Consider the following 21,350-nt stretch of genomic DNA (forward strand, 5'->3'; position numbering starts at 1 on the left):
TCATTCCGACGTTCCCACCAGACACCAATAGTATAACTATTTCCTTCCCTAAACTCCTTGTTGACAATCACAGATATTTCCAGGCATTTTCACATCTCTAGGTGGGCAAAATAATTCACAGTTGAGAACTACTGCTTTAAATCACTAAAGCAGTAGTTCTCAAACTCTGGAAAATATCAGAATCTCCTGAAAACTTGGCAAAAACATAAAGGTCCAGTCTTGATTCTACTCCAAAATGCCAAGGCCTCTGGGTATTTCTATGAGTTTTAAAAATAATTAACTTTTTTATAACACAACAAAGTCAGGCACTCTAAGATGGGGTCCCTTTAGTTGTCTAAGAAATGAACCAGCTAGAGATGATGTGTATTCATGGCATATCAAGCAAGGAGTTAAAGAGTGCAAGAAACTATGGGAGAACTGTGTCTTCCCAAGCAGTAGGTACATTGGGCAGAGTGTGACTGGAAATCAACATCTCTGCACTGCGTGGCTCTTATCACCATATGGTAATAAACTTTTTAATAGACATAAACTTTTTGACCTGGTCCAGGCTTAAAAGGAAAATAAGATTGACCTTCCTGGGGAAGAGAGATCTAAGAGAAGACACAAAGTCCTGCCTACTCTCATATCTCTGACTCATGAATCCTCCGTACACCTGGAACTCCAGTTCATAGACTTACTCCTTGGCATGAGGCATTTTCTCTAGACCAGTGGTTTCCAACCTTGGCTTCACACTAGTCATTTGGGAACTTCTAAAAAATCCCGTTTTGAGTCATATCCCAAACCAATTAAATCAGAATGTCTTTAGAGCAGGAACCAGGAATTAAAACTTTAAGTTCCTTGGGTATTTGAAATATTCAGGAGAAATCGGGATGCTTTCCCTAAAATGAAGTAGGAGTTTTGCAAAAGGAGATAAGATGGTATGATGTGCAAAAGGCTTAACTAGTCATGGCCACTTTGGGAACCAGCAGGATATTTGTGTGGTTGAGATCTTACAGACTTTTTTTTTTTTTTTTTAAAGGAAACATACAGTTTTTTTGGCAATACTTTTTTTTAGTTGTCAATGGATTTTTATTTTATTTATTTATTTATAGGCGGTGCTGATGATAGAACCCAAGGCCTCACACATGCCAAGCAAGTGCTCTGTCAGTGAGCAACAACTCCAACTCACCTCATAGACTTTTGACTCTCTGCTAATAGATGATATAGAAATGTTTATTTTTTGGTTGTTTGTTTTTGGTGGTGCTGGGGATTGAACTCAGGGCCTTGTGCATGCTAGGCAAGCACTCAACCAACTGAGCTACATCCCCAGTTCTAAAAATGTTTCTTAATGTAAAGATAAAATATACCAGAGCATTTGGGTACTTTGCCCACAGTCCCATGGTAATACTTTCTATCCTAACCAGTTTCAAAACTTTTCACAAGTGGATTGATAACTCTAGACTGCAGAGTTATCCGAAAACAGAGACACTCCCTAGAGAAAAAGTCTGGGCAGATGACCCAGTACTAATTTTGGAATACTGAATATCCAAGGGATTTAGTATACATTCAGCTTCAGACTGGAGCTTTTCCATCAGTAGGATGAGACAAATTAGTAAGGTTTAGTGGAAAAAATATAATATGAGCACAATTCTTCAGAGTTGCATAGGTAAGGCTATTCATTGTCAGAGTGATCAAACTCAACAAAATGAATGAAGGGATGAACAAGAAACTCTGGACACTACCTCAGCATAGTGGTCACAGAGAACTTTTCTGGGAAATTCAGATCAACTGGATGTGGTCTTTTTCCATTGCCCTTCTTCCGCTCATCATCCAAATGGCAAGAGACTTTGGTGACATTCCACAGGCATTAAGAGACAAAAGGAATGCCCCCAGGAAGCAGGCTGGATTCCAGGGCCCAGCAAATAAGCTTGCATGCATCCTTCTGAGAGTTTGCAGCCAAGGGGCAGGAAAGAGGGTGGCACCTCCTCTAAAAAGGTATTTATGACAGAGGAGAAACAGAGAAACACCTCCAGCTAGTTTCTTGGAGTCTGGCAGCTATTTCTGTCAGTTTTCCCATTCCTAGCTTGATGCTCTTTGCTTAAATCCTGGAGGTACTAGATTTATTAGAATGACTGCTCAAATTGTACAAGAATTTATATCTGAATATCAATTGACATGTGGACGTTTGGCTATTTTAAGAGATGAGGAAACTGAGGCACAGTTACTTAAGGTTAAACAGCTGGAAAACTGACAGAGGCAGAGCCTTAAGTAGTTTCTCCTTGTTCTAGGTGTTCTTGTTCCCTGTCCTGTAAGGCAGACACAGAAGTAGCATGTTTATTGTTCAATCTTGCCCCAGTCCACGAACTCACACATCCACGCAAAGTGGAAGAAGGTAAAGGACAGACACCCACGCATCAAGGGAAGGGGCAGTAAGCTTTGATCCCAAAGGTCCAAGCTCCAGTCCTTCCTTTGCCCACACCTCAGCTGTATAAGCTAGGGCAAGTCACTTTTCTTTTCAAACTGAAGAACCCTGCAGATTGTGAGATCACGTACACATTCCGGAAAGTGATTAAGACGCTAACCTCACTAAAACGATTTTTTTTTTTTTTTTTTTTTTTTTTGGTCTATAAAAAAGAAAGAGTAGTAATATCCGCTTCTGCAACCTAGAACAGGACTCACGTGTAAAGCTCCTCCCCCGGGTTTGGCCTCAAGCGGCGCTAGCTCTCTGCCCGGCACTTGTGTGCGGCCCCTGTCTGGCAACCCCACGGCTGCGGTTGTAAGTCTGGGAGCGCGGCTAGCGGAGGCCGGGGCAGCAGGAGGAGCGTGCGAGCTGTGGGCGTCCCTTTAAGAGCCGCGGGCCGAGCAGAGCCTCCGCCTCTCTGTCCGAGCAGCGCGGGCGGTCACCTGGGGCTGTCTGGAAGCCAGATCTTGCTGCGGGACCGGCGCGCTTGCCTGCGGAGTTGGGAGAGGGGCCCGGTCGCGAGGTGCCGCGGAGCGGTCTCGGAGCGGGGCGGTCGCGCGCCTCTCTGCTGCAGAGGATGCAGGAGCGCATCTGGGCGTCGCTGCTGCTGCTGCTGCTGCTGCTACCGCCGCCGCTGTGTGGCGGCCCCCCGGACAGCGGGCGCCAGGAACTAGAGCCTGAGCGCGGGCCTTTGCAGCCTTTCGACCTGCTCTACGCCAGCGGTGTGGCTGCCTATTACAACGGGGACTACGATCAAGCGGTGCACGACTTGGAAGCGGCGCTGCGCAGCCACCGGCGCCTGCGGGAGATCCGCACGCGCTGTGCCCGCCACTGCGCCGTGCGCCGCCCTCTTGTGCCCCCGGGTGCGGGCCCCGGGGCCGAGCTGCCCTTCTTTCGCGCCTTGCTGGAGCGGGCGCGCTGCTCCCGCAGCTGTGAGACCCAGCGCCTCGGGGGACCCGCGTCCAGACACCGCGTTAGCGAGGATGTGCGCAGCGACTTTCAGCGCAGAGTGCCCTACAACTACCTGCAGCGGGCCTACATCAAGGTACCCTGGCGCGCGTGCTTCCACACCTAACGCCCCCTGTGGCTCTTGGATGCGCTCTTGAGTCCTCCCTACTCTCGGGTCATCTTGGTATTGCTCTGCTCTGCAGTCTTTCAGAGTGGATTTCTTAAGCGTCTGTCTGATGTTTATGAATCTTGACATCTGTTGGCCCAAGCTTTGTAACCAATATTAGATGAACTTGGGCAAGTCTTCTCTCTCTAAACATCAACTTTACTCTCAAAAAGAGGGTTGCACTGATTGGGTAATATTTAAAGCACCCATTTAGCATAGCTGGGTCTATTATAAGTTTTCTTCTCAAGGATCATTCTTGGTCTATAACCATTCCCATCTCTGTCTCCTCTCCTTAACCGGTTCTATACTTCAGTCTGCATTTTTGTTTTTTCTTTTTTCTGGTAAGTGTAAAGAAAGTGTTCTCAAGATAGCAAAGTTAAAAGTAAACGTGTTCCTAAACAAATATGTCTGTTCTCTTCTATAAAAAGGTAAAGCTCCAAGGTTACAGGAAAGGAATGCTAGGGGGAGGTGAAACTCTGAGGGGTTCTCATTAAACTATCTACAAGTGCTGACTTTTGACACCAGATGCCCAAGGCATCTTTGTGTACTGGAAGCATGTAGTGTAAATTGACATTATTTCCCGCATCCACAATTTTGAAGATCTATCTGGATACTTCAATAGAGAGAATTTAGAATGAATTCGCCCACTCACCCATGTTACTCCAACTTTAACCCACTTTCTCCCCACATTCTGACTTTTGGTGTCAGTATAGCAGAGTTTTCCACAGCTGTTGGAGGAGCAACAGCTCTGGGGATTACTTGGTAGTGCTGCAAATGGACCAGGCTGCATTTCTAAGGAGAAGAAAGTGTGCATCGTGTTCTGACATTCACATGCCTTTAGCAGCTTATCCCACAAGGTCTGTGCTGTCAAAGGCCATAAGGCTCTCAGGTGTACAACTGTCAGATGAGTTATGAAGTCTGAGACTTTTAACTCCCAGTGTGCTGTTTGTAGCTTATATCCCAGAGCTCACTAGACTTGTGCCTTGGGGAGGAAAGGAGGAGAAAGCCTGAATCCTTTCCAGGACTTGTCTCCTGCTTACTTGTGCCTCCTATTGGATTTGCTAAGACATCCACGAAGTATAAATCTCCTTTCTTTTAAGTGAGTGGCATTTTGGAGTAGTCTTCCAGAAACCAGTTAATTCGGGACAGAGAGGGGATCTTGAGTACCTGACAGCAAAGAGACCCCCAAGCAAAATGTGGCTGGTTCTGTGGAATGATCTTCCCAAGAGTCTCAGATGTGAGGTTGGACATCTTACTTATGATTTGTTCACACATATTGGGCAAATTTTCCTTTCTCAGGTCTGGGGAAGGAATGCATATTCATGTTTGGCCATATAAAAATAACCATGAGGTAAATGTCAATAGGAGGGTTTCTTTGGTTCTGTAATTATGTTTGCTACACTATGAATGTTAACATTTGTCAGCCATTCCCCTGTTCCTGTACCCTAGTTGGAGGTCAAAGAAGGTGAAGATGTAGATTTATCAGGCCTCAGACTTCTGCAATTAATTGTTTAAAAGAGCAAGTCACATGTGGACACCACTGTGCTTATACTAATGGGCATCGTCTGATGAACCAATGAGGTTTAAGAAATCCTTTCATAAATATTTGGCACCTTGTGTTCATTTCTGCTCTACTAGCAACGTTTCTAGGGGCAGAAGCAGCCTTGTGTCTCCTTCCTACTTTACCTCCACTCCGATGGGCAAAGTTCCTTGGATACACATAATTGATAATCACTTAAAAAATAAATATTTGTACCCCTTTGGAAATTTGTCTTGTGTGGTTGCACTTTGCATCATCGTTATTCTTTCCTCCCCTGCATCCTCTAAAACCTCTCTAGTGATAGCTTTTGCTCACCCTCCAGGGGATTTTACTCCTAAGTATAGTACATACCAACATTTGAGACTAAAACAAATCTCCTAAATGATAAAAGGACATCCTCAGGTTTTGACAGATCTGGATTCTGGAGTGTTCACTCACTGATAGGATGAGTTCTCTACATGTACCTGAGTCTGATCATGGTGCCTTCTAATGATGAAATACTTTTGACATCAGTGATCTAGTTTGTAGTTAAAAGTATAATCCTAGGCCAAATTGAATTCAGTGAGGATTGAAAGACTTCACAGAGCTAAAAAAGTACAGTTATTTTTAGCTAGGAAGTTTACAAACTGCAGCAGCTCTTAGGAGGTATTGCTTCTCCCTCAAATCCTGGTTTGTGAGCCTCCAATGGAAGCAGATTCTTTCTGCTGGTATGTCAGAGAGGAAGGATTGAAGATTGTGATATGTGAGACCCATTGAGCTAAGTTCCCTTTTGCATAGATGAGGAAAGGAATTCCCAGAAAAGGAAAGGAGTTACTCAGTAGCAGAGCAGTATGGGTTGATGTAATGAGCCCGGGCCTGGAAGTCAGGAGCCAGGATCTGCCAGTAGATCTAGGACCTGCCCCGTTGTGCCCTCAGGCCGTGGGATGGCCTCAGGTTCCAGAGGATGCTACTCCAAGGCTCTCCTTATGCCAGATTTGGACAGCTCCAGGGACCAGTAGAGTTAAGTCCTTGACCTGTGGGATTACACTCACTGCTTTTCTCTGAAGGCCTGCTCCATAGACTCTTCCTTGAGGCCTGGCATGTTGGGAATTTGCCTGAACAGTTTGAAGCGGCAGTTCTGCCTGGCTGCTAGCCACTCTTTTGTGTGTGTGTGTGTAGAGGCAGGGTGAAACCCTTCAAACTTTTGATTTTATCATTTCAGATCGAAAGATATAATTCATGATTCATAGCCTAAAACCTAAGGTGTAGCTTTTATTGTAGCATTCTCTCCTGAGAAACTTTCAGTGATTGTCCATTCCTACTAAATAAAGCCGACATAGTTTAAGGCAGCCTCACTTCCCCTCAACTTCCCCAGTTCTATCTCCCCCAACTCTGTCACCTTGTTTATTCTTCTTGGGAAGCATGCAGGCTCTGGATTAGGCTAGATAAAAGACTAATGTCTACTTTCTCCAATCTCTAGCTGCGTGACTCTGAGTAAAGTATATAAGCTTTTTGAGCTTTAGTCTTCCTATCTGCAAAATGGGGAAATAATAGGACTACTTGTGTGGTTTAGGTTAAGTTTAACAAATGACTGATGTCAAGTGCCAAAAACAGGGCCTGATCCCAGCAAACAATAGATATGTATTTATTCTTTTTTTTATTATTTTTTATTTTTACAGATTGCATTTTGATTCATTGTGCACAAATGGGGTACAACTTTTCATTTCTATGGTTGTACACAATGTATATTCACATCATTCATGTAATCATACATGTACATAGGGTAATACTGTCTCATTCTACTATTTTTCCTTTCTTCATCCCCTCCCACCCCATTTTCCTCTACACCATCCAAAGTTATTTCATTTTTCTCTTCCTCCCCGCGCCCACCCCCCTTATGTATCTTCATCCACTTATCAGAGAAAACATTTGGCCTTTGGTTTTTGGGGATTGGCCTATTTCCCTTAGCATATTTTCCAGCTTCATCCCATTTACCAGCATATGCCATATTTTTCTTCTTTATGGCTGAGTAATATTCCATTGTGTATATGTGCCACAGATTCTTTATCCATTCATCAATTGAAGGGCATCTTGATTGGTTCTTCAATCTAGCTATTGTTAATTGAGCTTTTATGAACATTAATGTGGCTGCATCACTGTAGTATGCTGATTTTAAGTCCTTTGGGTATAAACTGAGGAGTGGGATAGCTGGGTCAAATGGTGGGTCCATTCCACGTTTTCCGAGGGATCTCCACACTGCTTTCCCGAGCGGCTGCACCAATTTGCAATTCCACCAGCAATGTATGAGTGTGCCTTTTTCTCCACATCCATACCAACACTTATTGATAAAAGCCATTCTAATTGGAGTTAGATGAAATCTTAGGGTGGTTTTAATTTGCATTTCTCTAATTATTAGGGATGATGAGAACTTTTTCATATATTTGTTGATCACCTGTATATTTTCTGTGAAGTGTCTGCCCAGTTCCTTAACTCATTTATTGATTGGGTTCTGTGTTTATTCTTATTACTAGTTACAGTAATATTTTTTCCTCTTCCTTCTTTACATGTTCAAATTGTGACTATCCAAACATAAACATACCTATTTCTATGAGGCATTCCTCACTCCCTCTACAACTCCCAAGAAGTTCATCATTTTTCCCTTTTCTGAACACGTATAGCAGGAAATTTATTCCTCTTCTGTCATTTGTTTTCATATGAGCTCCTTGAAAGCAAGAATAACCTTAGTTATTTTTGCATTCCTAAAGTAGGGACTCAGACCTGGGTGATTATTAGATGGATGATTATTCTTAATACCTGGGGCATTAAAATATGATTTAAAATTGGTGCTTTATTAGGGTCAATATAGGTCTCAGTTGGGTCATCAATAACCACTCCTTTCAAATATATCAGCTGGGATTGTAGTTATAAATACTCAGTATATATGTGTTGAATGAATAACAGCTTGGTTCTGTATTCATGAAATGGTGTTAAGATTTCTGTGTGGTGGCAGAAAGCATTTATCACATTAATCGTGTGGTTCCCTGGCTGGTTAATTGGAAGAGAAAGTTACAGGAGTGTGGACTGTGGATGTCTCACTATTTCCTTCTTGCAAGCTCTGGCTAATGTTGTAGGTCTCCTCCTTACCCTTTCCAGTTTTTTGTATTTTCATTCATGTTATTTAAAACTGTGGTTCAGAAAGTCCTTGGCACATTGTACTTGTTTTATATACATTTGTGGAATTTAAACAGATGTGAGGGAGATGTTCCTTTCTTACCTGTGTCATTTGAAAGTGTCTGCTCCTTTTCTCCCCCTATTGCCAGCTCTTTAAGAAAAACAAATTGGTGCTGTTTTTTCCTTTCCTTTCTTTTTTTTAACCTAAAGTTAGCTTTCTCCTGCATGCTTTCTTGCTATGTTTGTTAGTGTTTGTGCCATTTGAATTTTGTTATTCTTCTTGGGACTAAAAAGAGGGAAAAAAGAAAATGTACATAGGTTAGTCAATTCTCTCTCCTTCCTAGAATCCTCTTCCCCAAATCCCTTTATCTTGGCCATTATAAATCTTATTAGTGGTTGATAAAAAAGACAAAAGTAAACTCAGGTTCTTTCTCACTCTAATTCCACTTCACTGACTACTTTCTCATTTCTAGAAGGAATGCCTTGAAAGAGAAATTGAAAACTCAGACAACTGCTTCATACAGATCTTGTGCTGCTCCTGAATCCCAAATTGAACTATTTTTACCTGTTTGTTGAAAGTGTACATTGTGTCCCCAAATTATTTCAAATAAGAAGTTGAGTTTGTCTTCCTGAAATAGCTCTTCTGAAATTATTGTAATGGCTATTTCCTCAGGAGATGAGACCTTTTTTTTTTTTTTTTTTTTTTTCTCACATACAATTGAAACATCTTTGTGCTTGACTCTTCAAAATGCACTAGTCAGCTTATTATGTCCCACTCCTTGGGAAGGAAACCTGGGAAATGCTTTGTCTCACCAGTTCTTGGGTCCAGTGTGCCAGAATCACAGTTGCTTCTTCATGGGGCTTGTCCATTTGAGGGCTGGTCAGCTCTTTTTGTTTTTGTTTTTTGGTACTGAGAATGGAACCCAGGGGTGCTTAACCACTGAGCCACATCCCCAGTCCTTTTAAATATTTTATTTGGAGATAGGGTCTTGCTAAGTTGCTAAGTGCCTCACTAAGTTGTAGAGGTTGGTTTTGAACTCACGATCCTCCTGCATCAGCCTCCTGAGCTGCTGGGATTATGGTCAGTTCTTTATTAGTCATCTAGTCCCTTATAAATACTAAGTGTCACAGAGACTATCAAATTCAATTAGATGAGAGCAGCAACTGCTTACACCTTCCCCCCACTTTCAGCCAGAGGAATCAGGAATTCCTTTACAGGTTTTAATAAAGAAAAATAATGAATTACTTTTCTCTCTCTCTCTCTTTAACAGATCTCATCTCTGAGAATCAAATGGATTCTGTTACTAATATTTTCTCATTCCATAAACTCCCAAGAGGTCACTGCATGAAATTCTTTTAGAACTGTTTGATAAAATGTCTTCTTGCTTTATGGGTGGGATTTGATGATTTTCAAAGAGTGGGCAGGGTCACCTAAAAGGATAACCCTTTGATTTGGTATAACAGTGGTTCTTTTGGTTCAAAGAATTGATTAAGCTGTGGGTTACTTAGAATCATACATCTTAAGGATGGAAGGGAATCCACAAGAACATCTTCAAGTGCAATAATTAATTTTGGGCAATGAAGTAAGAATGAGAAAGTGAGGGTAATTGTTTTGTTCAAGAAATGTAATCTAGCAAGGGTAGGGTTGGCAGTTATTGGTACTATAAAAAATCTCGAATCTTGAAAGACCCTCAAAGATAATGAAGAAATCTGTCACTGCCACTTTATGAATGGTAACTCTGGCTTCAGATTGACAAATCAAGGAGGGTCAACAGTGGGGCTATGTCCAGAAAGGAGGTATTTTAAGTTAGAGCCCTATACTCTTTCTAAACTGTGTTGAGAGGGCATGATTGCCTCCTCAGCTGATCTGTTGAGTCAGGGGTGCAGGGAGGCCTGACGTGAACTGGTGGCCTTTGCAGGCCGAGAAAACACAAGGCTCATCTTTCTGGAACACCCATCGGCCCTGAGTTTTCATTCACATGGTTCGTAGGCCATTCAGCCAAGAGTCACAGTTGTCTGGTGGAAAATTTTGGGTTTCTCATTAGGAACGATAATTCCTCTCTGTCTCTCTGTCTCTTTCTCTCTCTCTCTCTCCACTCAGCTTTCTTCTATAATTCTTTTTCTGTCTTTTAATTCATTCCTCCTTTCCTCCTGTCTGACTTCCTGACCATGTAATTTTTACCAGACAGATCTGGCCATCATTTACCAAATGACCCAGACCAACCTTTTAAAAAGATGATCTGGAGTCAGCCTCCTGCATGGTCTGCCTAGTGTGGTGTGTGGGATTTTTCTGTTTTTAGTATTGAAGAGGACTACAGTCTGTTGTTGGAAGAGACTGGTTTCACTTGACCATGCTCCTTTCTGCTTTACTGTGATGTGTAGATCCTTACTCCTCTCTGCTTTTTTCCCCAGCTCTGTCTCTATGTTGTCCTCTTGGTGGTCTACACAGCATAAGTACATCTGAAAAGGAGGGAGTTAAGGTGATCTTGGGAGAAGGAGAAAAGAAGATACTGGTAGAAGCAAGGTCAGAGTTCTGCTTATGATAAAATGAGAACCATAAAGCTTATTTAATTTAATAAGCAGTCATAGGCATCTGTGTCTTTAAAATGCTTTTAGGTTCCATTTCCTTATGTGTGTTGTTCATTGACATGGATTGGAGGAAGATTTTCTCCCCATTTTTCTGCTACTGTTCCCTGCCCTATCATGGAACATCAGTGCTCCACTATCGCATTTTACATATGGGAAGATAAAACCTGAAAAAGAATTGAGTTGCTCAAATTTAATGCATTCAAATTGAAGTTCTCGGATTATAATTCAAGAACCCAGAATCCCTTTCACCTCTGGCATTGCCATTGATCACTGTTTGTAAGATCCATGCTAAAATGGGGTCCCTATCCTCAGTGAACTCACATCTAATAAATACAGGATTTAAAATGACACATGATTATAATAGGAGGCCACAGGCGAAAGTGCCAACAATGAGACAAAGTACAGGGCTTTTATTTTCACTTCTAGCTATTCATTAATGATAAGCAAAGTACCTTCACCTTAGGAATAGTAACCATTTCAGTCCATTCTTGTTCTTTGGCTGGGCTTCTCCTGTGATTTCCTGTGAAGCCAGGTGGCTGGACCAGCTTAATGATTTAGATTCCTCAAGCTCTGTGACTCTGAGACGGAGGCTGTCAAAGTTGTCATTTATGCTGAGATTGATGCCTCAGAGAAGGAGTTGAATTAGATGGCCTGAGGCATTTCCTAAAATTCTGTCTATCCATGCAATTTCATAAGAAGGGAAAAGTTACATCCAAATGGGGAGTAGGAAGAACCAAAAACAGGTTTTGTGTGTGATGTTTAAATTGGTCTATTTTACAGAGGCAGATGCTAGTTTCCAAATAAAGGTTTTAGATATAAAGATGAAAGCTGCAGTGGCACCTCTACATGAAATATATTGAGATAGAGCCCCCCGGTGAACTAGAGGAGGTTCTCTCCCCCCTCATCTCCTCGTCTTTCTGAAGCTGCTACATTCATGGAACATGAGAATATCAACCATGTAGTCAGATGTGGTGGTACTCACCTGTAATCCCAGCTATTTGGGAGGCTGAGGCAGTGGGATCATGAATTTGGGACAAACCTTTGCAAGTTAGTGAGATCCTGTCTCACAATAAAAAATAAAAAAGGACTGGGGATATAACTTAATGGTAGAGCAATCCACAGTACTTAAATTAGAATAGAATAGAATAGAATAGAATAGAATAGAATAGAACAGAACAGAACCATCCTATTTTACAAGAAGAATTGAGTTGCCCAAATTCTCCTGGAGTTTAATCAAGAATCCAGGATTAGTATTCAAGGACTCGGGGCTGGATCTGTGGTGCAGTAGTGGAGTACTTAACTTGAACATATGAGGTCCTGGGGTGCAAAACACACACACACACACACACACACACACACACACACACACACCAAACAAAAAACAGCTCAACTCCCACTTCTATGCCATTGCTATTATTTCTAAGATGTACACTTAAAATACAAACTCAACTATATTAGAATGAAACATATAACTTGCCACTTACATTATTTGCTAAGGGAAATAAAACCCTGAAAATACAAGCCACCATCTCATTATGCAATGTTGTTCCTCTTCTACCTATTTCTGAGAAAAGCTCACAACTATAATCTAGGTAGATGCCGATGCTGTTCCCCAGTAAGTCTAAAATGAAAATGAATGAGACAAAGAATAGTCTTTGGAAAGAAACTGAAGGAGTAAGAGCCAGAAAAAGGGAGATCCAGGATGTCAGAATTTCCAGAAGTTCAAGGCTGTCATAATGATCCTGCTGGAATTCATTATGTGCAAGTAATGGATTCAGTTTTTGTGCAAGGAACAGAACACTACTGTTGATTGTAGGATAATTGCACTGAGACCCTGGAAAGGAATGGGTAAAAGCAAATGGTATAATAAAATAAATGAATACGAAACAAACAAACAAACAAACAAACAAACAAAAAACTGCTAACAAATCCTGAAACAAAGGAATGTTAATTGAGCCAAATTTGATTTATGTTCTTGCTTGAATGTTAAATGTTTGGCTTTAATTCTGTCAAGATCAATAGACTTGCATGGAGAAATCAACATTGAATTAAGAATCCAGTCACAGAGAATTACCTTAACACCAGATTTGGCTGTTTAAAAAGTGATCTCAAATGATAATATCAAAGACTAATCTGGTAGGCCATATGTATTATTTCTGTACTGAAGCAAGACTTGGTTCTTAATAATATTTTTCAGTTAGAATCTAGGATTAGCATTTGATTCTAAAACAGGGCATTTATAAAGTGTCACTGAGGCAGAGACTTTCACAGTCATCATTGCTTCTGTAGGATTTCCAAGGGTTGTACTAAACTTTGTGGAGTCTGCAGGTTTTCAGGTCAGTAAGCATATAAACCAGACAGGGTTTCTCAACCTTGGTTTATTGATACTTTGGGATGAACACTCTGTGTTGTGGTGAGCTTTCTTGTGAATTTTAAGATGGTTAGCAAAATCACCAGCCTTTCGCTACTAGATGCCAGTAGCAACACCTTCCTGCACCTAAACAGTGACAATGAAAAGTGTTTCTGTATATTGCAATGTGCTCCTGGGAGGTCAGAAATCACCCAGTGTAAACCTCTGACATAAATATTTAGCCATATTTTAAGATGAGTGGACATCAAATTATACAAGTACAATTCAGATTTCAAACAGTGTGTACTGGTTGACAACCTGCCCATCAGTGAATCATAGTATTTATGAAACAGTTTGGCTTTAGCTTCTTGTTTTCCACAAGAGGAAGTCTATAGGAAATAGAGCCTCTCTCTCCTAGATACGCAGTGCTGGGCTTATATCTTGTATCTGGACCTCCATGGCCATAATAGTTCTGCTTGTAGAAAAGACCAGAGGATCAGGCTCTGCTCTGTTTATTGTCCCAACATGACAGAACAGGATGCTTAAGCAATGCAGAATAACACCCTTAGTTGTGAGCTCTCATCTCCAGAATATATTTCTCATTCAACTTGGATAGTACCCAAACCCAGTCATTTATTTTATTTATTAATATTTTAAAACAAGCAAAGTACAGATTTATTGAAGTTGAGTTGAAAGTAGCACTCCATAAGGTAGAGTGGAGAAAAGGAGTGTGGCAGGCAAGAAAGAGAGGTTCAAGGCCCTGATATCTGGAAATTATTGTCTTATACACTGAGCTGTGAGGCATTCTCTTTCCTGTACAGACCTGATTGAAGACCTTACCCCATTTGCTTCCATTGGTTATCTTTTGATAGTTGATTAGAATAGTGTCCAATTTTCTTCCATTAGTTACTTTAGAAAACCTAATTAGAATACTGTCCACTTTGCCCCCATTGGTCATTTTAGAATACTGAACCCATTGTGGGAGTTATCGTGGGTGATAAGTCCTCAGGGCCCGGAGTTGTCATGGTAATGGGACTTCTTGTAAACAGGGGCATGATGACTCATCTCCCTGTCTTGTTCTCCAGGCATTATTATTGTACTCTACTTCTGCCATCTTGGTGTCTTTGAACTCCCCTACCTAACATTTCCCCCTGAGAGGCGTGATTCCAAAATTCTTTTTGCAAACCTAGTCATTTAAAAGTATTCCACTGCAAGTGTTCTTAAATGTCTTGGGAGTTAGCTCTGTATCACGTATAGTTATAGGGACCAACTGATCTTCTTAAAAATGTCAACCTACAAAAGTCTGGGAATTAGGAAAAATTAGAAGAGGTCAGAGTAAAGAAGAAATAACAGAAGACACACAGAGAGAAGACGAGTATGTGTCAAAGGAGAAAAAGAGGAGAAAGGACGGAGAGATGATAAACAAAAACAAGGTAAAGGAGAGCAAGAGCGATCAGATCTAAGCCCACACAGAATCTCAGGTGTGAAAGGAGGTTGCACAAAACAAAACTTGGTGTTTGCACAGTCTGATTCCATGTCTCTGTAATCAAACCAGTGAGTCAAGAGCAGATGGTTCTTTCTTCAGTCTTGTATCACTGTATTTTCATGCTCCATTGAGACACTTCTGCCCTGGTAAAGCTTGGAGGTGGCAGAGCCTGTGAGTGTCCTCAGTGGAGTAAAGGAAGGAATCCTCCTGGGGAGATTCCAGTACACAGCATTGAGTGTCTACCAGATGAGGTGATTCCCATTCAAGAAACAAAACAAAAGCAGAAAGAAGACCAATAAAAAATGTTAACTGCTAATTGACATTAAATTATACTGCTTTCAGCAATTCCAGAATATATTGAGCCCTTTAGATGTTATCTGTGTTAGGTCCTGGAGATGTGAAGATGAATGATACACTTTCCTAACTTTCAAATAGGTTACAGTCCATTGAGGGAAACAAATGTGTGTACAGTTAAACTATTAACCCTTCAGATAAGACAGGGGCACTCCTTTGTGATTATGCAGTGACAATTCAGGAATCATTTCCATCAAAGCAATGGATAAAAAAAAAATTGTGTGGTCTATGAGAAATGTCAGTTAAAATCCTGTAGTTTTAACAGTTTGATAGGAAAAGAAAATATCAAAACTGTTGGAAGAATAGATAATAAAAATTTTGAATTAATTTAATCATAATTATAAGCATTTTTAAGAATGTTTATTTCCTATTTTTAAAAGAATGTATAATATCCTGAATGTTGAAAAAGTCAGTGTAGTATAGTAATGAATGCCTGTAAAGGCATTCATTACTATATTATACTTGTAAAGCATATTACCTGAAAGGTAGGTCCAAATGAATTGTGGTTTTAGTAACTTTTTAAAAAATATATTTTTAGTTGTAGATGGACAGAATGCCTTTATTTATTCATTTATTTATATGTGGAGCTGAGGGTTGAACCCAGTGCCTCATACCTGTGAGGCAAGAGCTCTACCACTGAACCACAACCCCAGCCCTGATTTTAGTGACTTTTTCTATTTTTTTAGGGAAATGTCATTTTGCCATCTGAGGTTCTTTGAAATTCTAGGTTTAGCTTAATCTTTCCTTTCATAGTTTCCCAAGTTTTCTTCTTTGTGTCTTAGTTTCTATCTTTTTTGAAAATAATAATTAACCAATGTCCTGGGTTGGTGAAGGTATAAAATGAGGAAATATTGGTGGAAGCCATTTATGAAAGATAAGCCTACATAGAGTGAGGGAAGAGAAAAGGGAAGAATTGAAATCCCCTTGACAGACTAAATCACGTATGCCAGGAAGGAGCTATAAGGGGAAAATCTTTTGTTACTTCACATAGCTGAAATGTGTCAAAGAATTTTCCTACTTTATCAAAATAGCCTGTTGAATTTATCTTTGTTTCAAAAGGTAAAAATGCATCAGGAAAGACATTAAATACATTAAATGAATCTTTTTCTGTATTGCATGAAGAATTAATCCAAAAACACACATAGAGCAATTGTTAAACTGTGAAAATCATATTGCATTAAAGAAACCTGAAATGACATTTACTTTAAAAAACTTAAAAAAGTCACTGCAAACAAGCACTTGGACATGGTTAGATCTGAGACAGTGAGTATATTTTGTAACTCTACTTATTAGTAATAATAGATATTACTTGATTATTATTGTTCCAGGTATTATGTTATAAGCTTTACATAAATTTTCTTATCATAATCTTATGAAAAGCCTAATATAGATTCTAGTGTAATCTTCATTTTGAAATAGGGATATTGAAGTTTGAAAGGTTAAATAATAGGCTGGATTTTACACTGCTAGTGAGTAACAGACTTGAAATCTGAATGTGGGATTTTCTGATCACAAAACATGAATTCTCATGTACCTTTCAAAGCTTGGGTTTTGACATCAAACATGATATTTTTAAAAATGTCTACTTGTCATTAGTTGCACGGTACTGGAAAAGTTCTCCTGTGTGAACCTGAGTTTTCCACCTATAAAATGAATGGGCTAATTGTACCAACTTCATATCACATGATTCTTGTGAGAAGCTAATTAAAAAAAAAAAGTTTGTTCTTGCTTCATAGTTTCTAGTAGAACTTGTGATCTTGTGATCGAAGATGAAGTGCAGAACAGTTATTTAGAAAAGTACATTGTGATAAATGGAGACAATTATTACACATGCAGGAAGCATGGAAACCCAGAGGATTCCCCTAGAGTTGGGTCTGTTTAAGTTGAGATACTGCCTTCAAGTTTAACACTTTCCACTTGGGAGCAGATTTACCAGCTGCTTCACCACCAGGCTAAAACATAAGTGATCCTCTTAGTGGGCATTTGGGGTGGTTTGTCATGTTAAGAAAAGTGCTTTTGCTCTCTTCTCCACTTAATTTTTCCATCCTTTGATTTTATGCTTTCCTTGAGATTGTGGCCTTTGAATTTTTTCTTTTAAATGGACTTTGTTCAAACACATTTCAGACCTATTCTGTTTCATATTACTAGATAAAATCTTTTCCCATGGACCAATACATCTTGGGAATTTTAAATCCCTTTAAGTATCTTCTCCACCCTGATCTCATGTACCCATGGGAGATGGCGTAGGTTTGGGAATCAACATCTCCTCACGGACACCAAGAATTAAACTGCTTTTTGGATAACTGGAAGGTTAATGGAAAAGTAAGTAAAAAAAAAAAAAAAAAAAAAAAAAAATTCTAGGAATCAAGGAATCTAGGCTCCATCCCCAGTTCTGTCACTGTTTTCCCTAGTCCTGGAGGGTCTCCATTTGGGCAAGGGCAGCTTTGAATCAGGTGGCTTATAAGAACTCTTCCTCATCTGCCAGCCTGAGATTCTGATATTGTTCAGTGCACTGGTACAGTTAACCAGCAGTCTACCCATGGAAAAAGAAAATTGATGCGATAGTAATATAAGGAATATGAAGTGCAATGGAGATAAAAGAATTTTGAAAGGTTACAGAAGAAAAATTGACTCTAGTCACTTCTAGTGTGACTGATGCTGATCTTACACCTTTGGACAGTGAATCACTTCAAGGTAAAGTTCGAAAAGAAGTTGCACTACTATTTAATTTGATGGTATTTTGAGAATAAGATGAACTAGAGCATGTGTAAAAGAGACAAGATAAAAGACTCAAAACCAGGTTATATGAGAAACAGTTGAAATAGGAATGAGTAGACTAACAGAGAAGACGAAGAACAATAAGAAACATCTAAGTTATCACTCGGTTGACCATTCTTGATCTTTATGACATTGAGGAGTTGAAGCCCTAGGTCCAAGTAACAGAAGTGACAAGGAACAAGATCACGGTCTAATATGAAAGACTTTTCCTAACATGAACAGCTGTTCTAAGATATAATAGGAAGCTCCAAGGGAATTTGTTCAAACATGAGTCAGACAGATGCCTAACAGGGAGGTTATATTTAAGGTTCAGAGCACTAACGTGATGTTGAAATAGATGAAATTTTCTAATGTAGACCAAACTCCCTGATTTTATGAAGTGAAAACTTGTCTTTTACCCACAGATGGAGTCATTAAAGACTTTTCTCATTGAAAAAGTCCTACAGTTCTTTGTCTTTTTCTCTGGTTCTGGTTGTTATGATCTTAGACCACAGCCATCAACACACTCCCTATTAATAATTTACATAATACAAAAAAAATAGTGAAAAAGATACAAAGGCCTTAAAATACACATTCAGGACCACATATTCATAGAATATTTAAGTAGTAACAGGATCCATGTGGCATCTGTCCTCTGACTTTTGCCTGAAGTCTTTCTGAGATAGCATCTGAAATGGATTTAGTGTTACAGAGAGCCACTAGAAGTTTTAAGTTAATTCTATGATAACTGAACAGTACACCCATGCTTGGAATTGAAGTGTGTAGGGCATACCTCTTAGCAAGCTTGTCACCATGTGCTAAGAAAAAGTTCCATTTACAGAAACTTTGAGGCCCTTTTCTGCATTGCTTCATTTATGTGTTGTTCAGAGGAAAAACCTAAAACCTGGAGCTATTTACAGTGTAGTTTAATTCTCAAATGTTTCAACCAGTGTTAATTCTGGTGAGTTTTACAGTGAATTGCTAGGGTGTCATCCCAAGACAAAGAATATTTAAAACATTTTGAATATTTTTGAATTAAATATTGCTAAAGAATGTGCCAAAGATATTAATATATAAAATATTATTAAGGAATATTTAAAGAATCTCTTTATCTATTCTCCTTCTCCTCAAAATTCTTCCTATACTCTGTAATTGGGATAGGGTAGAATATCTGCTGTTAGCACTTAAAAGGAGGTGAGTGATTGGAAGTTCAGGGCACGGGTACTGAGTAGAAGTCCAAGCTCTCTGGACACCAAGGTAGCATGAAGGTGATTTGGAGCATGGAGATTTTCCCATGTTGTATGGTGTTAGTACAGCAAATATTGCAGAAATGTCAGAAATGTTTTTGTTCTACCATGCCAAGCTTTTCCTGATCCTTTGACTAGAAAGATAATGCTTGTGGGAGTGATTTTTCTTTTTTTTTTTCTGCTATTGTTGGTTGGGACTACCAAGTTGCAGGCTTCTCTGGAACTCAGTCTGTAATATACATAAGACCAAAAAGAAACCCAGGAATCTTACCAGTATAATCTTCAAGTGCCAAGTCCATCTTTTTCTTTTCCACTTTAGGAAAGCCTCTGTGCTTCTGTTCACTCATGTGGGAAGGAGGGGTGAGTTACAATGGTATTGTGACAGTTTCATTAGTGAACACGTGTGAGGTATTAGAACAGCTTTGGTTGTAGTAAGTACTTAGTAGATAGTAATTGTTGCTGATGTTATTTTCATTTTTCTAATGGACTGTCATCTGTTATTCTGTCTCACGTGAACTAAGGAGAATCGTGACAATTGTTACAATTGTATAAACCTCCCTTTTAATTTTTGTTATCATAGAATGAAATTAACCTTATTTTCATTAGGACCTAAATTGTGTACAATCCTATTATAAAATACTTAAGATCAATTTTATAGGTCCCTGCAAAAGACATTAATTTTTTTTTAAAATTCAGTTTCTCTTTCTGCAAAATGGGAACTCCTGATATTTATTATACTTATGGAACAAATTTGCAATAAGAACTGGGGCAAATATTTTCAATATGACCAAGGTCCTTACAATGTAATGTAAAAGTAAGATTATGTCTCAATCATATAAGGATTTGTATCAATTTATAAGATGTTTATAAATGATAGACATTTATAAAATTCCTTTTACTATATCAGTAAAATGTTTCTTTTTATTTTTCACTCCATTAAATTGCTTATTTTTCCTTTAACAATGGCACTACCCATACTGGCCATAAAGCCTAATGATATACCCAAAAGTATTTTTCCAAATGCTTTCTAGCTTACATAAATCAGATATGGGTAGCATAGACATAAAAGAACATATGTCTAGGGTTCTTTTTGTCTCTGAAATGAGTAAGGTCTTTGACCTCCTTTGATACATTCCAGACCCAGGAATTCCTTTATCCTTGGGGGGTGGGGAGTGGAGGATGGAAACTTGCTTAAAACAACACTTGGAGCAGGAATTGTTTGATAAGGCCAATGGTTAGAATATTTGCAGCTTCTTGTTTTGAATTCCTATGATAACATCAGCTCCTCAAGATTATCTAGTAATTTGTGTGGGAAATCTAACAGTAAGAATTGGCCCTTCAAGCAAGACTTTCTAGATCTGATGCACAGCAGAAAGAAGGGAAGTGGGAACCTACTGTGGGGTTCTGAGTTGGCCCCTAGCGTAGGAAGCATCTTATTACTTTCCAAATGGTAGCAGACATGGAGTTGTGCTTGTGTGTGTGTGCAGCTGGTTTGTTCTTGGGTGTGAGTCAGTATCTTTATTGAACTATATGTGAGAAGTCAGCACTGTTACTTGTGATTTTCAAGTGTATGAAAGTGAGGGCGACTCCTTTCTGTTAAGTCACACAGTCCATCAGTGAGAGTCAGTAGATGCATGTTTCTGCACTCAGTTTCTTATAAGGATTTTCTTTGCTTTTGAATGGTGAAATGACGAAGGGAATTAAGATAATCACCTCTCATATTTGTATCATGCTTTGACATTTGTGAATGATGTGAACAGACATCTTCGACATGCAAACCCTGTGAGAAAGCTGTGATTCAGTGACTTCTAAAGTTAGATGCTGAGATTGGGGCAGAGTAGAGGATTTCATACTCCAAGACAGTGTTCTTGCCAAAATGTCACAGCTGCTATCTGTTCAGATTTGAAGTTCCTTGTAGACATGAAGCTATGCAACCAAAGAAATTTCTCTTTCAAGGCACTCATGATGCTGTTTTTATATGTCTGTCTTTTCTGGTATGTGGTATTTCCAAAGCTGAAGAGATTGCAAGTCATTTGCTATACTCTTTGATATGTGGAGACCCCTTGGCCTTGTTGGGTGTCTGTACTTGCTGACCTGGAATTGTCAGAGGAAGATCTGGGCATGGGATACTCTTTCCAGCCAAGCTGCCACAGTTGCACAACCAAGTATGGGATCACCCCAAAGTTTTTTCCAATCTGAGGTGGAATCCGCACCTCCCTTTGCCTGCCTTGAGCTCCCTGATAATATTCCCGATTGTCCATTACATATAAAGCAAATGACAGTTGTGTGGCCTGATGTCTGTTAGTCTGGTTTTTGGTGTGTG

The 21,350-nt window shown here is 39.6% G+C and overlaps 1 protein-coding gene across 1 annotated transcript in view; it reads left to right on the forward strand.

Annotated features, from left to right (window-relative positions):
• The first annotated feature begins 2,710 nt into the window (after nt 1-2,710).
• The window catches only part of P3H2 (prolyl 3-hydroxylase 2), a 188,395-nt gene continuing 169,755 nt past the window's right edge, over nt 2,711-21,350 (forward strand). Inside the window, exon 1 of the mRNA XM_079156027.1 lies at nt 2,711-3,485. Within this exon, the coding sequence (XP_079012153.1) occupies nt 3,018-3,485 (468 nt within the window). The 5' untranslated portion in view covers nt 2,711-3,017. The remainder of the gene's footprint in view (nt 3,486-21,350) is intronic.

Source organism: Sciurus vulgaris, assembly GCF_902686455.1.
Source record: "Sciurus vulgaris genome assembly, chromosome: 10".
Classification (NCBI taxonomy): domain Eukaryota; kingdom Metazoa; phylum Chordata; class Mammalia; order Rodentia; family Sciuridae; genus Sciurus; species Sciurus vulgaris.